Raw genomic sequence first — 15,163 nt, forward strand, 5'->3', positions numbered from 1 at the left:
GAAATTCTAGGTGAGACGAATCCCATGTATTCCTGGATGAGGCATTTTGTTGGATCGAACAGTGCTCACAACACAAACTAGACGATCTCTGACAACCCCTCTTTGCAATCAGGATTAATGAGAGGGATGCCTAGAAAGTGTTTGATACGACACCATCCTGAAATGGACAGTTCCGTTGGAACAGATCGATCATATATATATCCTTGCGAGGAATAAGTTTTGGTGCGATCAAATCGGCTTGTTATGGGACCTGTACTCTCGGTTATTTCCGAATAGTTATTGGGAGGATAATGGTGTAAGGATGATGGACATATGCATAGCATGTATACATGGTATTTATCGATTTTGATTCTACACTCATAAGTTTTATACTTCATTCATCATTAATACATGCGTGTATGATCATATGATAGATATGTACTTGTTCTTTATCTTGGTGTGATATTCTGTGTAATTCCACAACGTCAATGATAAGTTTTTCATTAGATGTTTTACTCCCTCTCTTTCTTTCTGGTGTACTCATATACATCCATGTTTAGATAGACAGATCGGCGATGATCAGGGGTTACCGCTTTACCATGTCCCAGGAGGGGGCATGGAGCGCTAAAGGAAATAGATGCACCTACACTGGTCCCTACGACCTGGAATTGGATCTTGTATGTGATGGCTCTGTGTTGTATCTCTCGGCACATTACACAGTTCGGGAAGCATCGTTCATCATACTAGAGCGAAGGTCCGTACCTGCTAGTCCATCCGCACCAACTGAGGTACCAGGTAGATCGGACGTTGTCAGGACCTGGCCCCAACTGGGATTCTCATCTACTGACTCAATGCCAAGAGGGACGGAAGGAGCTGGCATGGCTACTTCATCGGGGCCTACGGGGTACATGTGGACCCTTCGATGGATTGGGCATCAGATGAGGTGGTGGAGGACGAGGGCGATGACTGTGTAGAGTTAATTTGCATAGAGGATTCAGTAGAGGTCGTAGAAATATCTTCAGACTCAAAGATCGAGGAAGACCCGAGTGAGGTTTCAAGTGTACCACTGGTCTAGGAGCTCATTTCTTTCTTTTGATAGGGAACCTGTGTAGGGTACTTTTGTAATGCCAATGCCCCGAAAATTATTTTATTTTAATTTGTATTTTTAGTCTTTGTTAGGGGCGAAGAATAGATCCGCCTTGTATTTTGTAAACCATGATGTACGTATTAAAAATTCAAGAATTGATTAATGAGAAGTATTCAGAAAAGAATTGTGTTTCGTTCAATTACATTTTAAGTATTAAGAAACTATTTCTGCAAAGGTTTGAAAATATGATGTCTTGAAAGAGAATAGATAAACTGAAAAAAATGATTTGTAAGTTATGTTACATAAATTTTTTTTTACCCATTTTTCCAAGAGATTAAATATAGTAATTATGAAATGAATTTCAGAACGTTACAATATACATCATACTTGATAAAGAGACAAATAGATAACTATAATATTACGATTATAATATAAAATGAATACAATATCAATTTCATACTGATATAATGGTACAATGGTTTATTAATTAAACTATATATTAGTTAAGTTATATATAATAATAAATTTAATATATTTACGAATATAAATATTATCATTTGAAATATATAACTTACTTATTAAAATGATCTAACTATGTTACAAATAATTATTGTGTTGAAGATTTGAACCATTATTATATCACCTTGAAAAAATTAACATTTTTTGTGCACATTCATCATTCATTTAAAGTTTTGATTAAATGGTCGTTTTGAACTTGGCTAATACATTTAATATGACAGCTCGCTTGGTATTTTTCTTTATGAAACAAGACAAATAGTCGGCCTCTTATATTATTTTTTTATTATAGTTTTAAATATAAAAAATCAATATTGTATATTAAAAAATTGAAAAGGTCATATTTAATTGTTAAAAATAAACATAAACTTAATACAATGATGCACTTTATGAGCAATAAAAGTTTAAGGCTTGATTGAAAGGAAAATAAAGTTTATAATTCCTATCTACAAAAGTTATAAAGCTTAAGAAAGTTGTATATATTTTTGTCAATTGTAAATATATTGTGAAGATTGATATTTTACATTATACATCATATTTGATAAAGAGATAAATAGATAATTATTATATATATCAATTTTGTATTGATATAATGGTACAATGGTTTAAGATATGGTTCATTAATTAATAAAATACATATTAAAAATTATCTATAATAATAACTTTAATAATTTATGAATATAAATATTATTATTGTAACATATAACTTATTTATTGAAATGATCTAACCGTGTTACAAATAATTATTGAGTTGAAGATTTTAATTATTATTGTATCAGCTTAAAAAATATTAAAATTTTTGTGCACATTCATTATTCATTTATAAAATTTCATATATTTTATGATAAAAATATATGTATTAACAATGTTATAGTTTTTATACTGTCATTGCATTATCTGTCATTTGTATTTATCATCATTGATATTTAAATATAAATCATGCAAATAAATAGTAGATAAATAATACATTCAATATATATACATCAGAGATGAATAGAGAAAGAGTGTAATAATATCTATAAATTGTAAGTATAAAGATTTACACAGTCAAGATTTCAGTCATTATTTTTTAAAGAGTTAATAGTAATTAAATATGAATACTGGATAATACAATAACAATGTACAAAATATAGTGTTGATGCATATTTTTTCCACTTATAGAAACTAGCATGTTGAGAGATACTATCGTGCCTATCAACCCACATTCTTATTTTGTGAATGAGTGTCAACATGTATGTTGCGCTCCTAATGTCTACTATGCTCTATCTGTAGCATGTTATTTAGGGCTAAGGTTGATGATTAAATATATTAAAAATAGAGGTTATCATTATTTATTTCAAAGTGTCTAGTGTAATTTAGTAAATATTTAAATTAAATGTAAATTTTTATTTAATAGTAATAATTCAGAGTAACGTTTATAATTATACCAAATCATAACCAAAATGAAAAAATAGAAAGGTAAACAATAATGAGAGCACATATTATATAAGACTAAATGTTAGCATACTGACAACAATTGATCAACTTTGCATATTATATGTCACTTAAACATGAATTCATTACAAATTACCACCCACAATTGTTAAACAAATTTAGTCTTTAAAATCATTTAAAAAATCCAAAGTTTAGAGTTGAGTTAAAAGTTTGCATAGACATAAAAGTAAAGACATAACGATAGAAAGCCATGGCAAAAATACAAAATAAACTACAAAAAATATGCAAACCTAAGTTACCAACCCCAAAAGTATATTATTGTGTGTCACTTTATCTTTAGTTAGAGGGTCACCTTCCCCCATCTTAAAGTGTGGTATCCCATTGATTTAGATTGGAAAATATGAGTTCAATGAGGAAGGAATAATTCATAACAGTGAAGAAGCTGGAATTTAGTGGCTTTCTTTTTGTAGGTGGGAAAAATCAGAAGCTGGAATTTAGTGGCTTTCTTTTTGTAGGTGGGAAAAATAAGAAGCTGGAATTTAGTGGCTTTCTTTTTGTAGGTGGGAAAAATCAGAAGCTGGAATTTAGTGGCTTTCTTTTTGTAGGTGGGAAAAATAAGAATGGTGGAAACAAAATAAGAAAGTTATGTGAAAGGTTACATGTGGTTTTTAATTATGAAAGTTGTATTAATTAATTAAATGTTTTGAATAAGAAAGTTGCATGTAGTTTATGAGAAGTTGAAACTATTTTGATGATGGAGGGTAAATTAGAGAAGTAAATATTGTTCATTTTTAGTTCTATATAATTTAGATTTTTAAATATGCCCATTTATTTTATATGATTTTTCTGGATAGAAATTAGAAGACAATAAAGAAAAAATAGGAAACCACAAATTACATCACGGTGAAGTAATTATATTATGTTTTGGCTTATTTTGTATACTACCAATGATATTATCTCATTTTTTTAAGAATTTAATCTCTTTTGTAGTATTGAGTCTAAATAATATAAATAGATAAAATACATGAATATGAATATATAATTAGTTTACCTTCAGCCCCTTGATCACGTCCCATCTCTTCTATCTATAAAAACAGCACATCATCCCTTCAAAAAATAACCTCAACTTCTAGTCTCTCTTCTCTGTTTTCATCTCTCTCTCTCTCTCTGAGATTTTTCCCTCTCTTCAACATCATCAATGGCTGATGCACCAAAACCGAAGATAACCATATCGCTGAAGCCTTGTGATGGCGACGTCTTCGAGGTATCATGGGCGATCCGGAAGCAAATGCAAACAATTCAATCCTTCGTCGAAGACGATTCCTTCGTTGCCACCACCACCGTCATACCTCTCCCGAACGTAATCTCCTTCCAGCTCACCAAAATCATCGACTACCTCAACTACCACCGCAACGGCAAGGCCGTCGCCGATGACGGTAAGGAGTCGTTGAAAAAGTTCGATCAAGGATTCCTGAAGGAGCTGGACCAGGATCAGTTGAAGGAGTTGCTCCTCGCTGCTAATCACGTGAAAGTGAAGGATGTTCTTGATTTTGTGTGCCAGACGGTGGCTGATTTGATTCAGGACAAGAGCGTTAAGTTTGTGAGGAACTTCTTTGGAGGGCGTGGATGAAGAATGATTGAAGTGAATGTGTTAAAGGAGTTGCAGATATTGAAAAAAAGAAGATGATGTACATAAAACTTTGCAAATTCAATCAGTTTTGTCATATTAAAACTTAATAATATATTGATTCGATTCAAACAAAATATATAAAGAACCAACTAAGTATTTATCTTGAAGAAACAACTATAACATACCTTAAATTGTATATTCGTATTAGTATAAAATAATTCAAAACAATACTGACAATTTGATATTCACTAGGTATATTGTTTGCAAACAAAATAAGTTTTATGTTTTTGAATTGTTGATGGTATAAAGTTTTCCTTTAAAATTCATGTGCATCTACGCACCCTAAGGTATATTTACAAAATCTGAGGTGCATGTAGCACCGTCCAACTAAATAATTTAGATTGTTTGTCTACTCTATGAGTAGGATCTGAGTAGGAATCTAATTTCTAGTTGTGTAGCAGCTTGTGGATTTTTTTTTGCAAATCTTCTAAATTTTAATATGCAATGGTAATTTTAGCTTATATTGTAATTTCGGAGTCTCCAAATGACATTTTAACTGTAATTGTGATTGTGTGAACCAAATATTTTCATAATTATGATAGCTACAATATATTTACAATTTTGGTCACAATCACAATTTAAAACATTGGTTTTGGTACTTGGCTAATTGTATTGGTATGAAATATTTGATTAAGTGAGAGTAGTCTTTTATATACAGGAGATGGTGTGTAAGTGGCACGTTGAGGTAGTGTAATTGTTTGTGTTGAAGTAGTGTGATAAGTTGCTATTAGATATTTTAATAGGAAGCTGTTGAGACTTCTCTTAAGAGATAAGAATAAAATATAAATTTAATATTTATTCATATAAAATTAGTATATTATTCATTATGTATCAAAGTTAGGATTAAATATTAGTTAGTCTTTTTCATATTTTTGCTTTCTTCCTATTTTTAGTAATTTAGGTTAGTTTAATTAGTTTCTGTTTTTTCTGTTATTCCCTTTTTAGAAATTCTATTTTTCACTTCATTGTATAAGTAGATCTATATGGTTCATTCCAATTCATTGAATTAGTTAACCAAAACCATTTTGTAAAGCTTCTTTATCATTCTTCATTCATTAACAAATATTCCAAGAGGTATTATTCACTTTTTTCTTCACTTTGCCATACTTCTGTTTCTTCTTTTCTTCATCTATTCCCATGGCTTCTTTGATCCTTCATATGGTATCAGATCACCTTCAATGAAGGTGTCTCTGTTACACATAAAAGAACTCCAATCATTTCTCCTCACACCCTTCCATCTTGAACACTAAACTCCTCCACCCTCATTAATGGAAAATCGCTTCATAAACCCAAATCCCATCCTCGATCCTTCTGGACCTTACTTCATAAGCCCAAACAAAAATATTGGTTCCTCATTGGTATCAACCCTTCTGAATGGGGATAATTATCACCCATGGTCACGAGCCATAACCATGGTATTGGAAACCAAGAACAAACTGGAATTCATAGATGAGACTTTACCCATACCACCCCATCATGATCCTTTCTTCACAACTTGGAGAAGATGCAATAACTTGGTGGTTTCATGGATCACTCAATCAATTGATCCTGCTATTGTGAAAAGTGTAACACCGTGTTTTTCACAGCACTTACAATTAAGTAATTAGTATTAATGGATTAATTATAGAAATTAATCAGTAATGTTTAAGGCTAAACCTCAGTTTATTTTTAGTCTTGTATTATGATTTTCTTTCTTTCCCTACGTTTTCAAGATTTTTGGAGAATAAAAGTTTCCGAGACGATTTCGGGTCGTTTTATCGAGTTTTCACCCATTTTTTGAGTTCCATAACTCGGAATCGAATTTCGATTTTGATGTTGGCTTCGAAATATTTTTCTAGTATAAATAGACACCAAGTTTATCTGTAACTCAACTCTAGATACTTTTCACCTCGAAATTCAAGTTTTGACATTTCAGACAAATGTCCTAAATCGGGAGATTGTATATTTCCGGACGAAATTATTCGAAAATGTTTGGACACGACATTTATCGGGAAATTACATCATATAAATAAATTTGGAAGTCCTCATTTCTTGAGCCACTTACTTGTTGCACAAGTAATGCAAAAGCTTCCAAAAGCCCCTAAATCACTCAACAAATCCTCTCACTCCACCACCATTAGACACATCACATATGCTAGTCTGAATCTATTTAATTTAAATTAAATTTTATGATTTGATGAGGGTGAGGCTCTCCTATAAATACCTCACCCCATTCTCTCATTTTTACACTAAATTCCCTATACAAACTAAGACAGTCTCTTATTTTCCCTTCTTCTCATACTTCATAGAAAGTTATGAGCTTTTATTATGTTGTTCATAAAGTAGAGTTTATATTTGTTCTTTAAGTATTTTATGAAGGCATAACTAAAGGGGATGATAATAAAATCATATGAACCTTTATGTTATTTTTGACTTTTGTAAATCTTGAAATTTCTTCCTTGCTCTTAGACGGAAAAACTATATCTGAAAGTGTAAAGTGTCAAGGATCGCACTAGCAATACTTTGCCTATGTTTTGATGAAGACAAGGTTTTATCAAAGCTTGAAGATGACTCAACAATCAACATGCCTAGAACTCATTGGTCATATCTAGACTAGGTTATATCAATAGAGTCATTATTCTAAGTAGTCTGGGATGTGTGCCTTAGTAAGTGAGTATAGGTGAGGTAAACCTAGATGCAAGTCTCTCAAGCCATTATAATTGTCATATCACATTCATCATACATATCATCTAGTTAATTGTATGCTCATGCATTAATCATACATGTTATATGTGCATATTAGGCATAATATAATTGCTAAAACATGTATAGGAGTTAAGCATGACATATGAGTAGTTTGCCGTTTGAATCACGTGTTTTAATATGTTGGTTAATCGATTAACGTGGTGACTTAATCGATTAACTCAACTGTTTTTCTGTTATACCTGTTTTTCTGTTACAACTGTTTTCTGTTTTATCATGTTATAGTGGTTAATCGATTAACGTGGTAACTTAATCAATTAACATGTCTGTTTTATGTTATAATTGTTTTCAGTTTTAAATGTTTTCTATTTTAAATGTTTAACTAATTGCAACGGTTTGAAGTGTCAAATCTGTTTTTCATAAGTTTAGGCAAATTGCAGAGACGTGTAGCATTGCATACTATTGTTTAGGATTGATTAGAGAACATATTTTCATGATTTACTTTGTATTTTGTAGAGAGAAATGCATGTGTGAGGAAGAGAGATTAACATGCTTTGTTGAAGTTATTCATGGTGTATTACATGTTGTTAGCTGTTTATCATATGCTTAATCTCATCCTTTTCTTTCTCACATATTCATGCATTCTTAATAGATTTTCTTAGAGAGATATTTTGTGTTTATTGTTTTTTATTAACTCACATATGCATGATGGCTTGAGTGAAGTGTGAGTGGGTTAGTCTTTAAGGTTTTTCATAGTTATAATTTGAGCATTATTGTGCTTGGTAAACCTTGTTTTTATAATCTGTTTTTTGTGTATTGGATTAGTCTCTTGGTGTCTTACCACCACAGAGATAGAGTGATTCTTCACCAAGACTAGGAGGTCTTGAATTGAGAACGAGAATCTTGGCTGGGGCTAGTTCGCGAGAAATGTTTTTTCAGGCGATAGGTAGAGTCAAACCAAGGATCAGATGTTCTAGGAATTCAAGAAAGAAGCATCTTGAGTCTTGTAAATTGAATTGGTGTATGTGATTATACTTGTATTTAATATAGTGAAGAAGAAAATCTTCCAAGATCGGAAGGGGAGGCCTGGATGTAGTTTGCAGTGGACCGCAAACGAACCATGATAAAAATCCATCTATGCAAGTTGTTCTCTCTTAATCTCCTATATATTTCTTACTGTTTTAATGTGAGTTTAAAGCTGATATTTTGCATGCTTATACCCTGCTATATACTTGTTAATATTGCATAAAGATATCTGCTGTTTCTCTGCTTTTCTGTTGATAAATAACTATGCAATTTGCTGCTCTGATCATTCTGCTGTTGTTGTGTGTTAATCGATTAAGCCGAATGGTTAATCGATTATCTGGGCTGTTTCCAGAAATGGGATTTGGTGCGAGAAGCGGTGATTGATAATCGCTACAACTATTCAACCCCCCTTTCTAGGTGTGTCTAGGCCACTAATATCTAACAAGTGGTACCAGAGCTAATACGACGTGCTAGCTCAACCGTATCCGTGTGATCCTAAGGGAATTAAAATGGGTTCCACCAACCCCTTTGGCGGTGATGGCGCATCCATTAACCGCCCTCCCGTATTCAGTGGCAAGGGATACGCTTACTGGAAAGTCCGAATGAAGATTTTTAATGAGGCCATTGATTCGGATATTTGGGAATCCGTGATCAGTGGACCATTCGTCCCAATTCACTAAGTGGATAACGAACCAAAAGAAAAGCCTAAAAGATAATGGACCGATGAGGAGCGCAAGAAGGTTCAGTATAACCTTCACGCCAAATATATAATTACCCCGGTCCTATCATATGACGAATTCTTTCGGGTATCTCAATGTCAAAGTGCCAAGGAAATGTGGGACACTTTACAAGTGACTCACGAGGGCACTAGCGAGGTCAAGCGCGCCAGGTTGAATGCGCTGAGACATGAATATGAATTATTTCATATGTTATCGAGTGAATCAATTGGCGATATGCAAAAGCGATTCACTCATACTATTAATCATATTATTGCTCTAGATAAAATGTTTACCAGAGGAGAACTCACTAATAAAGTTTTACGCTGTCTTGACAGGAGATGGCAACCTAAAGTGACGGCTATCATGGAGTCCAAGGATCTAGATTCCATGCCTTTGGCAACATTGTCCGGAAAGCTTCAAGAGCCTGAGATGGAGCATGGACGTCTGACCATGCATGAAGAGTCTGGCCGTAAAAAGAAGGGAATATCTCTTAAAGCTACAACATCACAACCCACTCAAGAGATAGACAATGACGACTCTGACTCTGACATTGATGAAGAAACGCTAAACCTTCTCGTGCGAAAGTTTGAGAAAATTTTAAAGACGAAAGGAGGTTGCAAGCGATTTCAAAAGAAAGAAGCGCGAGAATCAACAAGGAAAGGCAAGAATAAGGAGCGCTTGACTTGCCATGAATGTGGTAAGCCGGGTCACATGAAATTCTAGTGTCCCACTTACTTGAAGAAAGTTGATTCAGAAAAGAGCACTCCCCGGGACTTCAAATTGAAGAAAGCTTACATTGTTTAGGATGTACCAGAGGAAGAAATGACATCAAGCACTTCGGATGAAGAGGAGACCACTAAGCTGTGCCTAATGACCATAACAGATGAGGCTTGCGGATTAGGTAGTACAAAGGATGCTAGTAATGAGGTATATTCTGACATATCATCCTCTTCTGATGATTCTCCTTCATATGATGTTTTATATGATGCTTAAGTAGAGATGCATGAAGAACTAAAGAAATTTTCAAAAATAAGTGCCGATAGAAAAAGGATAATTTTGCTAAATGATTAGAAAATAATATAACTGCAAAAAGAGTTAGATGAGCTGAAATTGGAAAATGAAACTTTAGATCTAATTTTTTCTTGTAAATCCTGCGACTGCTCTAACAATAAATCATGTCAAACAACTATTTGTGAGTCTTGCGAGGACTTGAAAAATGAGAATTTTAAACTAAATGAAAAACTCGCAAAACTTACAAATAGTCAACACCAATTAGATACCTTGCTAAGTAAAACAAGAAACATTGATGACCACACTAGATTAGGGCATGTTCCCCCATCCAATAGAAATAGACCATATAGGAAACCTATAACTCATGCTAATAAAAAGTCTAATAATAAAAATAGAGTTCTTACATATTTCTATTGTGGCACACATGGCCACACCTCTTACTCCTGTTTCATCAAGAAATATGGGATACCCAGTGGTGTTTACGCTTGGGTGAGAAAGGGAGATAACTCCCTGGTTACTAACAAAAAAGGATCCAATATAATTTGGGTACTTGAAACTAGCAGGTGATCCATTTTGCAGGTATGTCTACAAACACATGGACAATATTGTTATCTTGACAGCGGGTGTTCGAGACATATGACAGGAGAAAAGTCAAAATTCCTAGACTTGTCAATGAAAGAAAAAGGTTTCGTCAGATATGGAGATAACAACAAAAGAAAAATCTTAGGCACCGGAAAAATTGGCAACTCAACCCATGCTATAATCGAGAACATTCTATATGTAGAAGGTTTGAAACATAATCTGTTGAGCATCAGCCAACTATGCGACCAAGGTAATCATGTGTCATTTGATTCTGGTTGTTGTATAATCCGTGACGTTTTATCTAATAATATAAAGTTTGTCGAATATCGTGTAAATAACATTTATATGGTTGATCTGGAGGATATCACTTCCTTATTTTGAAAATGTTTTATTTTAAAAGAAGATGACATCTGGCTTTGGCATAGACGAGTTACTCACATTCATGTGAAGCATCTAGAAAAATTAACTAAAAAAATTTGGTTATCGGTCTACGAAAACTCGATTTTAAAACTCAGGATTCTTGTGACATGTGTCAAAAATGTAAACAAGTAAAGAATTCTTTTAGTTAAAAGATTGCGATATCCACTACTAGACCTTTGGAGCTTCTCCATATGGACTTGTTTGGACCGTCGCAAATCATGAGTTTTAGTGGAAATTTTTACGCTTTGGTAATTGTTGATGATTTTTCTAGATTCACATGGACCTTGTTTTTGGCATCTAAGAGCGATGCATATAAATCTTTTAAGTGTCTAGCCAAACAAATTCAAAACTAGTCTAACCTTAAAATTATTTACATACGATCCGACCTTGGTGGAGAATTTGAAAATCATAAATTTAGTAAGTTTTGTAATAAGCATGGCATCATGCATTAGTTCTCAGCTCTCCATACCCCTCAACAAAATGGAGTTGTTGAGAGGAAAAATAAAGTACTAGAGGAACTCGCTAGGACCATGCTAAATGAGAGCAAGATTCCAAAATACTTCTGGGCTGATGCAGTACACACTAATTGTTATGCAATGAATCGAATACTACTTACACTTACTTTTTCGAAAACACCTTATGAGATTTTTAAAGGTCGAAAACCGAATATTGCTCATCTTCATGCATTCAGGTGCAAATGATTTATTTTTAATAATGGAAAAAGATCTTTTGGAAAATTTGACTCGAAGGCTGATGAAGGAATATTCCTAGGGTATTCTTTGCATAGTAAGGCTTTTCGTGTATTTAATAAATATACCATGCAATTAGAAGAATCTATTTATCTTCATTTTGATGAATCTTCTCCAAAAGAGAAGAGAAAGGTCTTTTCTGATGACATTTCATTTGCACTAGAAGAAGCTTATTCAAAGGACATGAACCAAATCCAACAAGAAGATGTTGAGAAAATAGTACAAGATGAACATCAGAACATGCCTATTGTGTGGAAAACCAAAAAGGACCATCCACTTGATAAGGTTTTAGGTGACATATCTACGGGGGTGATAACCCATAGTTCTTTATGTAATTTCAGTAATTTCGTTGCATTTGTGTCTCCAATAGAGCCAAAAACCATCGATGAAGCCATTGAGGATGTACACTGGGGTATAGCTATGCAAGAAGAGCTAAACCAGTTTGAGCATAGTAATCTGTGGGACTTGGTCCCCAAACCAAAAGAACATCCTGTAATTGGCACCAGATGGGTCATTCGTAACAAGCTAGATGAATCTGGATTGATCATTAGAAATTAGGCTTGCTTAGTGGCCAAAGGCTACAACCAGGAGGAGGGCATCGATTATGATGAGACCTACGCTCCTGTAGCCAGACTTGAGGCCATTAGGATGCTCTTATCCTTCGCATCGATGATGAACTTTAAGCTCTTCCAAATGGACGTTAAAAGCGCATTTTTAAATGGATATATTCAAGAGGAGGTGTATGTAGACCCACCACTAGGGTTTGAAAAATTCAAATACCCGCACCATGTGTATAAACTCAAGAAGGCCCTGTATGGCCTAAAATAGGCTCCCAGAGCCTGGTACGATAGATTGAGTTCGTTCCTATTAGAAAAATGGTTCGAAAGAGGTTTGGTCGACACCACTCTCTTTATCCGTAGATTAGATAATCATGTTTTACTTGTTCAAATATATGTTGATGATATTATCTTCGGATCTACTAATGACATCCTTTGTAAGGAATTTTCTAAGTTGATGTAGGGCAAGTTCGAGATATCAATGATAGGTGAGCTAACTTTCTTCCTTGGGCTTCAAATTAAACAAATGGAAAGTGGCATCTTCATTCATCAATCGAAATACTGCAAAGAATTACTAAAGAAATTTGATATGGAGCAATATAAAGATTCATCCACACCTATGGCGTCCGCATGTTATCTTGATAAAGACGAAAAGGGAAAAGCTATTGAGGTAACCAAATATCGTGGGATTATCGGCTCTTTATTGTATTTGACTGCTAGCCGCCCCGATATTATGTATAGCGTTTTTATGTGTGCTAGATTTCAAGCTTTGCCAAAAGAATCACATTATATTGTTGTTAAACGTATCATGAGATATTTAAAAGGAACAATAAATATGGGATTATGGTATCCTAGAGATGGCTCTTTATCCTTGGTAGGTTACTTAGATTCTGACTTTGCTGGATGTAATTTGGATCGAAAGAGTACTAGTGGGACTTGTCATCTATTAGACAGTTCCTTTGTCCACCGCAGAAGCGTAATACATTGTCGCTGGCGTGTGTTGCACTCAAATCCTTTGGATGAAGCAACAACTTAACGAATTTGGGCTTAAATTAGAAAAGATCCCCATTAAGGGTGATAATACGAGTGCCACCAACCTTTCCAAGAATCCCATTTTGCACTCAAGAACCAAGCATATTGAAATAAGGCATCATTTTTTGCGTGATCATGTTTAAAACGGTGATTGTGTGCTAGAATTTGTAGAAAAATCTAAGCAATTAGCGGATATTTTCACCAAGCCCCTCTCACGAGATACTTTCTATGTTCTTCAAAGAGTACTAGGTATCCTTGGTGAAAAATATCTTGATTGAGCTTATGTTATTGCCTTGCATGATTATTTGCCTTGTATACTTCAAAACGAAAACATTTTGAATGCTAGCTATTCCTTGTATGATCCATGATTTTGTGAATAAGCTCTATGTATATATGTGACTATTCAAAAATTATTATTTTTTTTAAAAAAAAAGTTTGAAATCCTTGGATGCCTTTAAAAACATCCAAAACGCTGTATCTGATGCATTTAATCGATTAAGGCCCTATGTTAATCGATTACGTAGGTGAAATTTTTTAAAACCTGGTATTTTTAACTCAGGTTAATCGATTAAGACAAGCATTTAATCGATTAACGACACCAGTATAACAAAAACATAAGAGTTTCTAGACATTTTTCAAAACCTCCATCATCCCATTTTCTCTCAAATCTCAGAGGAACAAGTTCAACATCATCCCTAAACTCTAACCTAGCCTAAATTGAATACTCCTACCCCATTTCCACTCCATAAACTTGCTTCTCCATCTCAAATTTCCTAGAAATCTGGTTTCCCCTAAATTCAAAACGCTAAGTTAGGTTTTCCTTAAATCCCTCCATTAAACCTTCAACTCAGTTTGGTTTCAGCTAAAATGGAGAGAGGACATGCAAAACTAGTTAAGACAACCGCTCAACGTCCACCACGTGCTCCAAAATCCGTGCATTCAAGTCAAAAGGCAAGGCAGGACCGTGGGGACCCGTATTACTCGTTGATTCTGTAAGAAACTCGGTTGCTTAAATTTTAGGGAAGGAAACCCACACACATAAGGTTTGCGAATCTAACTTGGTTAGCAGAACAAAATTTTGATTTTCCGCATGGTTTGCAAGCACAAGGGGATGTCCCCTTCTTGGAATTGAAAGGTAATATCTACCCTGCTCTAGTTAGGGAATATTATGCGAATTTTAGATATAAGGATGGAAAGTATTGGTCGATGATTGCTGGAAAATTGTTTGAGTTGAATGAGGATATATTCATAAACGTGGGTGGTTTATCATGTAATGGTGCTAGCTTAGGAGATTGGGGTTGGGCAAACAACAACACTTTTGATGCTGCTAAAATGTATAAATCTTGTTTGAGGAGACCTCAGTTGTATGTTCAGGGTGAATTAACAAAAGCGGGGTCGTTGTTCGTAGAGAATAGGCTCCTACATTATCTGATTGCCTATATTATGATTCAGAGGAACACAAATCATGCACAACCTACCGTGAATGACTTGAGGTTCATGTTTGCTATAAAGGAGAATATAACGATCAACTGGCCTGAAGAGATTCTGAAGGTCATGTATAGTGTCTCCACTTCACAATCAAGGCTGCTTCCCTATAGTATTTTCATTTCGTGCGTTATTGACTATTTTCACATTGATGTCTCAAATACTATAGTTATGGAATGTTCTGATAAGGATCA

The 15,163-nt window shown here is 34.1% G+C and overlaps 1 protein-coding gene across 1 annotated transcript; it reads left to right on the forward strand.

Moving 5' to 3' along the window:
* The first annotated feature begins 4,214 nt into the window (after positions 1-4,214).
* LOC109341123 (SKP1-like protein 1A) lies at positions 4,215-4,646 on the forward strand. Its single transcript, XM_019578950.1, has one exon. It carries the CDS (start codon positions 4,215-4,217, stop codon positions 4,644-4,646), a length of 432 nt encoding a protein of 143 aa, XP_019434495.1.
* The last annotated feature ends 10,517 nt before the right edge of the window (positions 4,647-15,163 follow it).

This window comes from Lupinus angustifolius, unplaced genomic scaffold (assembly GCF_001865875.1).
Source record: "Lupinus angustifolius cultivar Tanjil unplaced genomic scaffold, LupAngTanjil_v1.0 Scaffold_371, whole genome shotgun sequence".
Taxonomy (NCBI): domain Eukaryota; kingdom Viridiplantae; phylum Streptophyta; class Magnoliopsida; order Fabales; family Fabaceae; genus Lupinus; species Lupinus angustifolius.

Excerpts from the sequence above, each read along its gene's own strand:
- LOC109341123 (XM_019578950.1), top strand. The coding sequence starts at position 4,215 with ATGGCTGATGCACCAAAACCGAAGATAACCATATCGCTGAAGCCTTGT.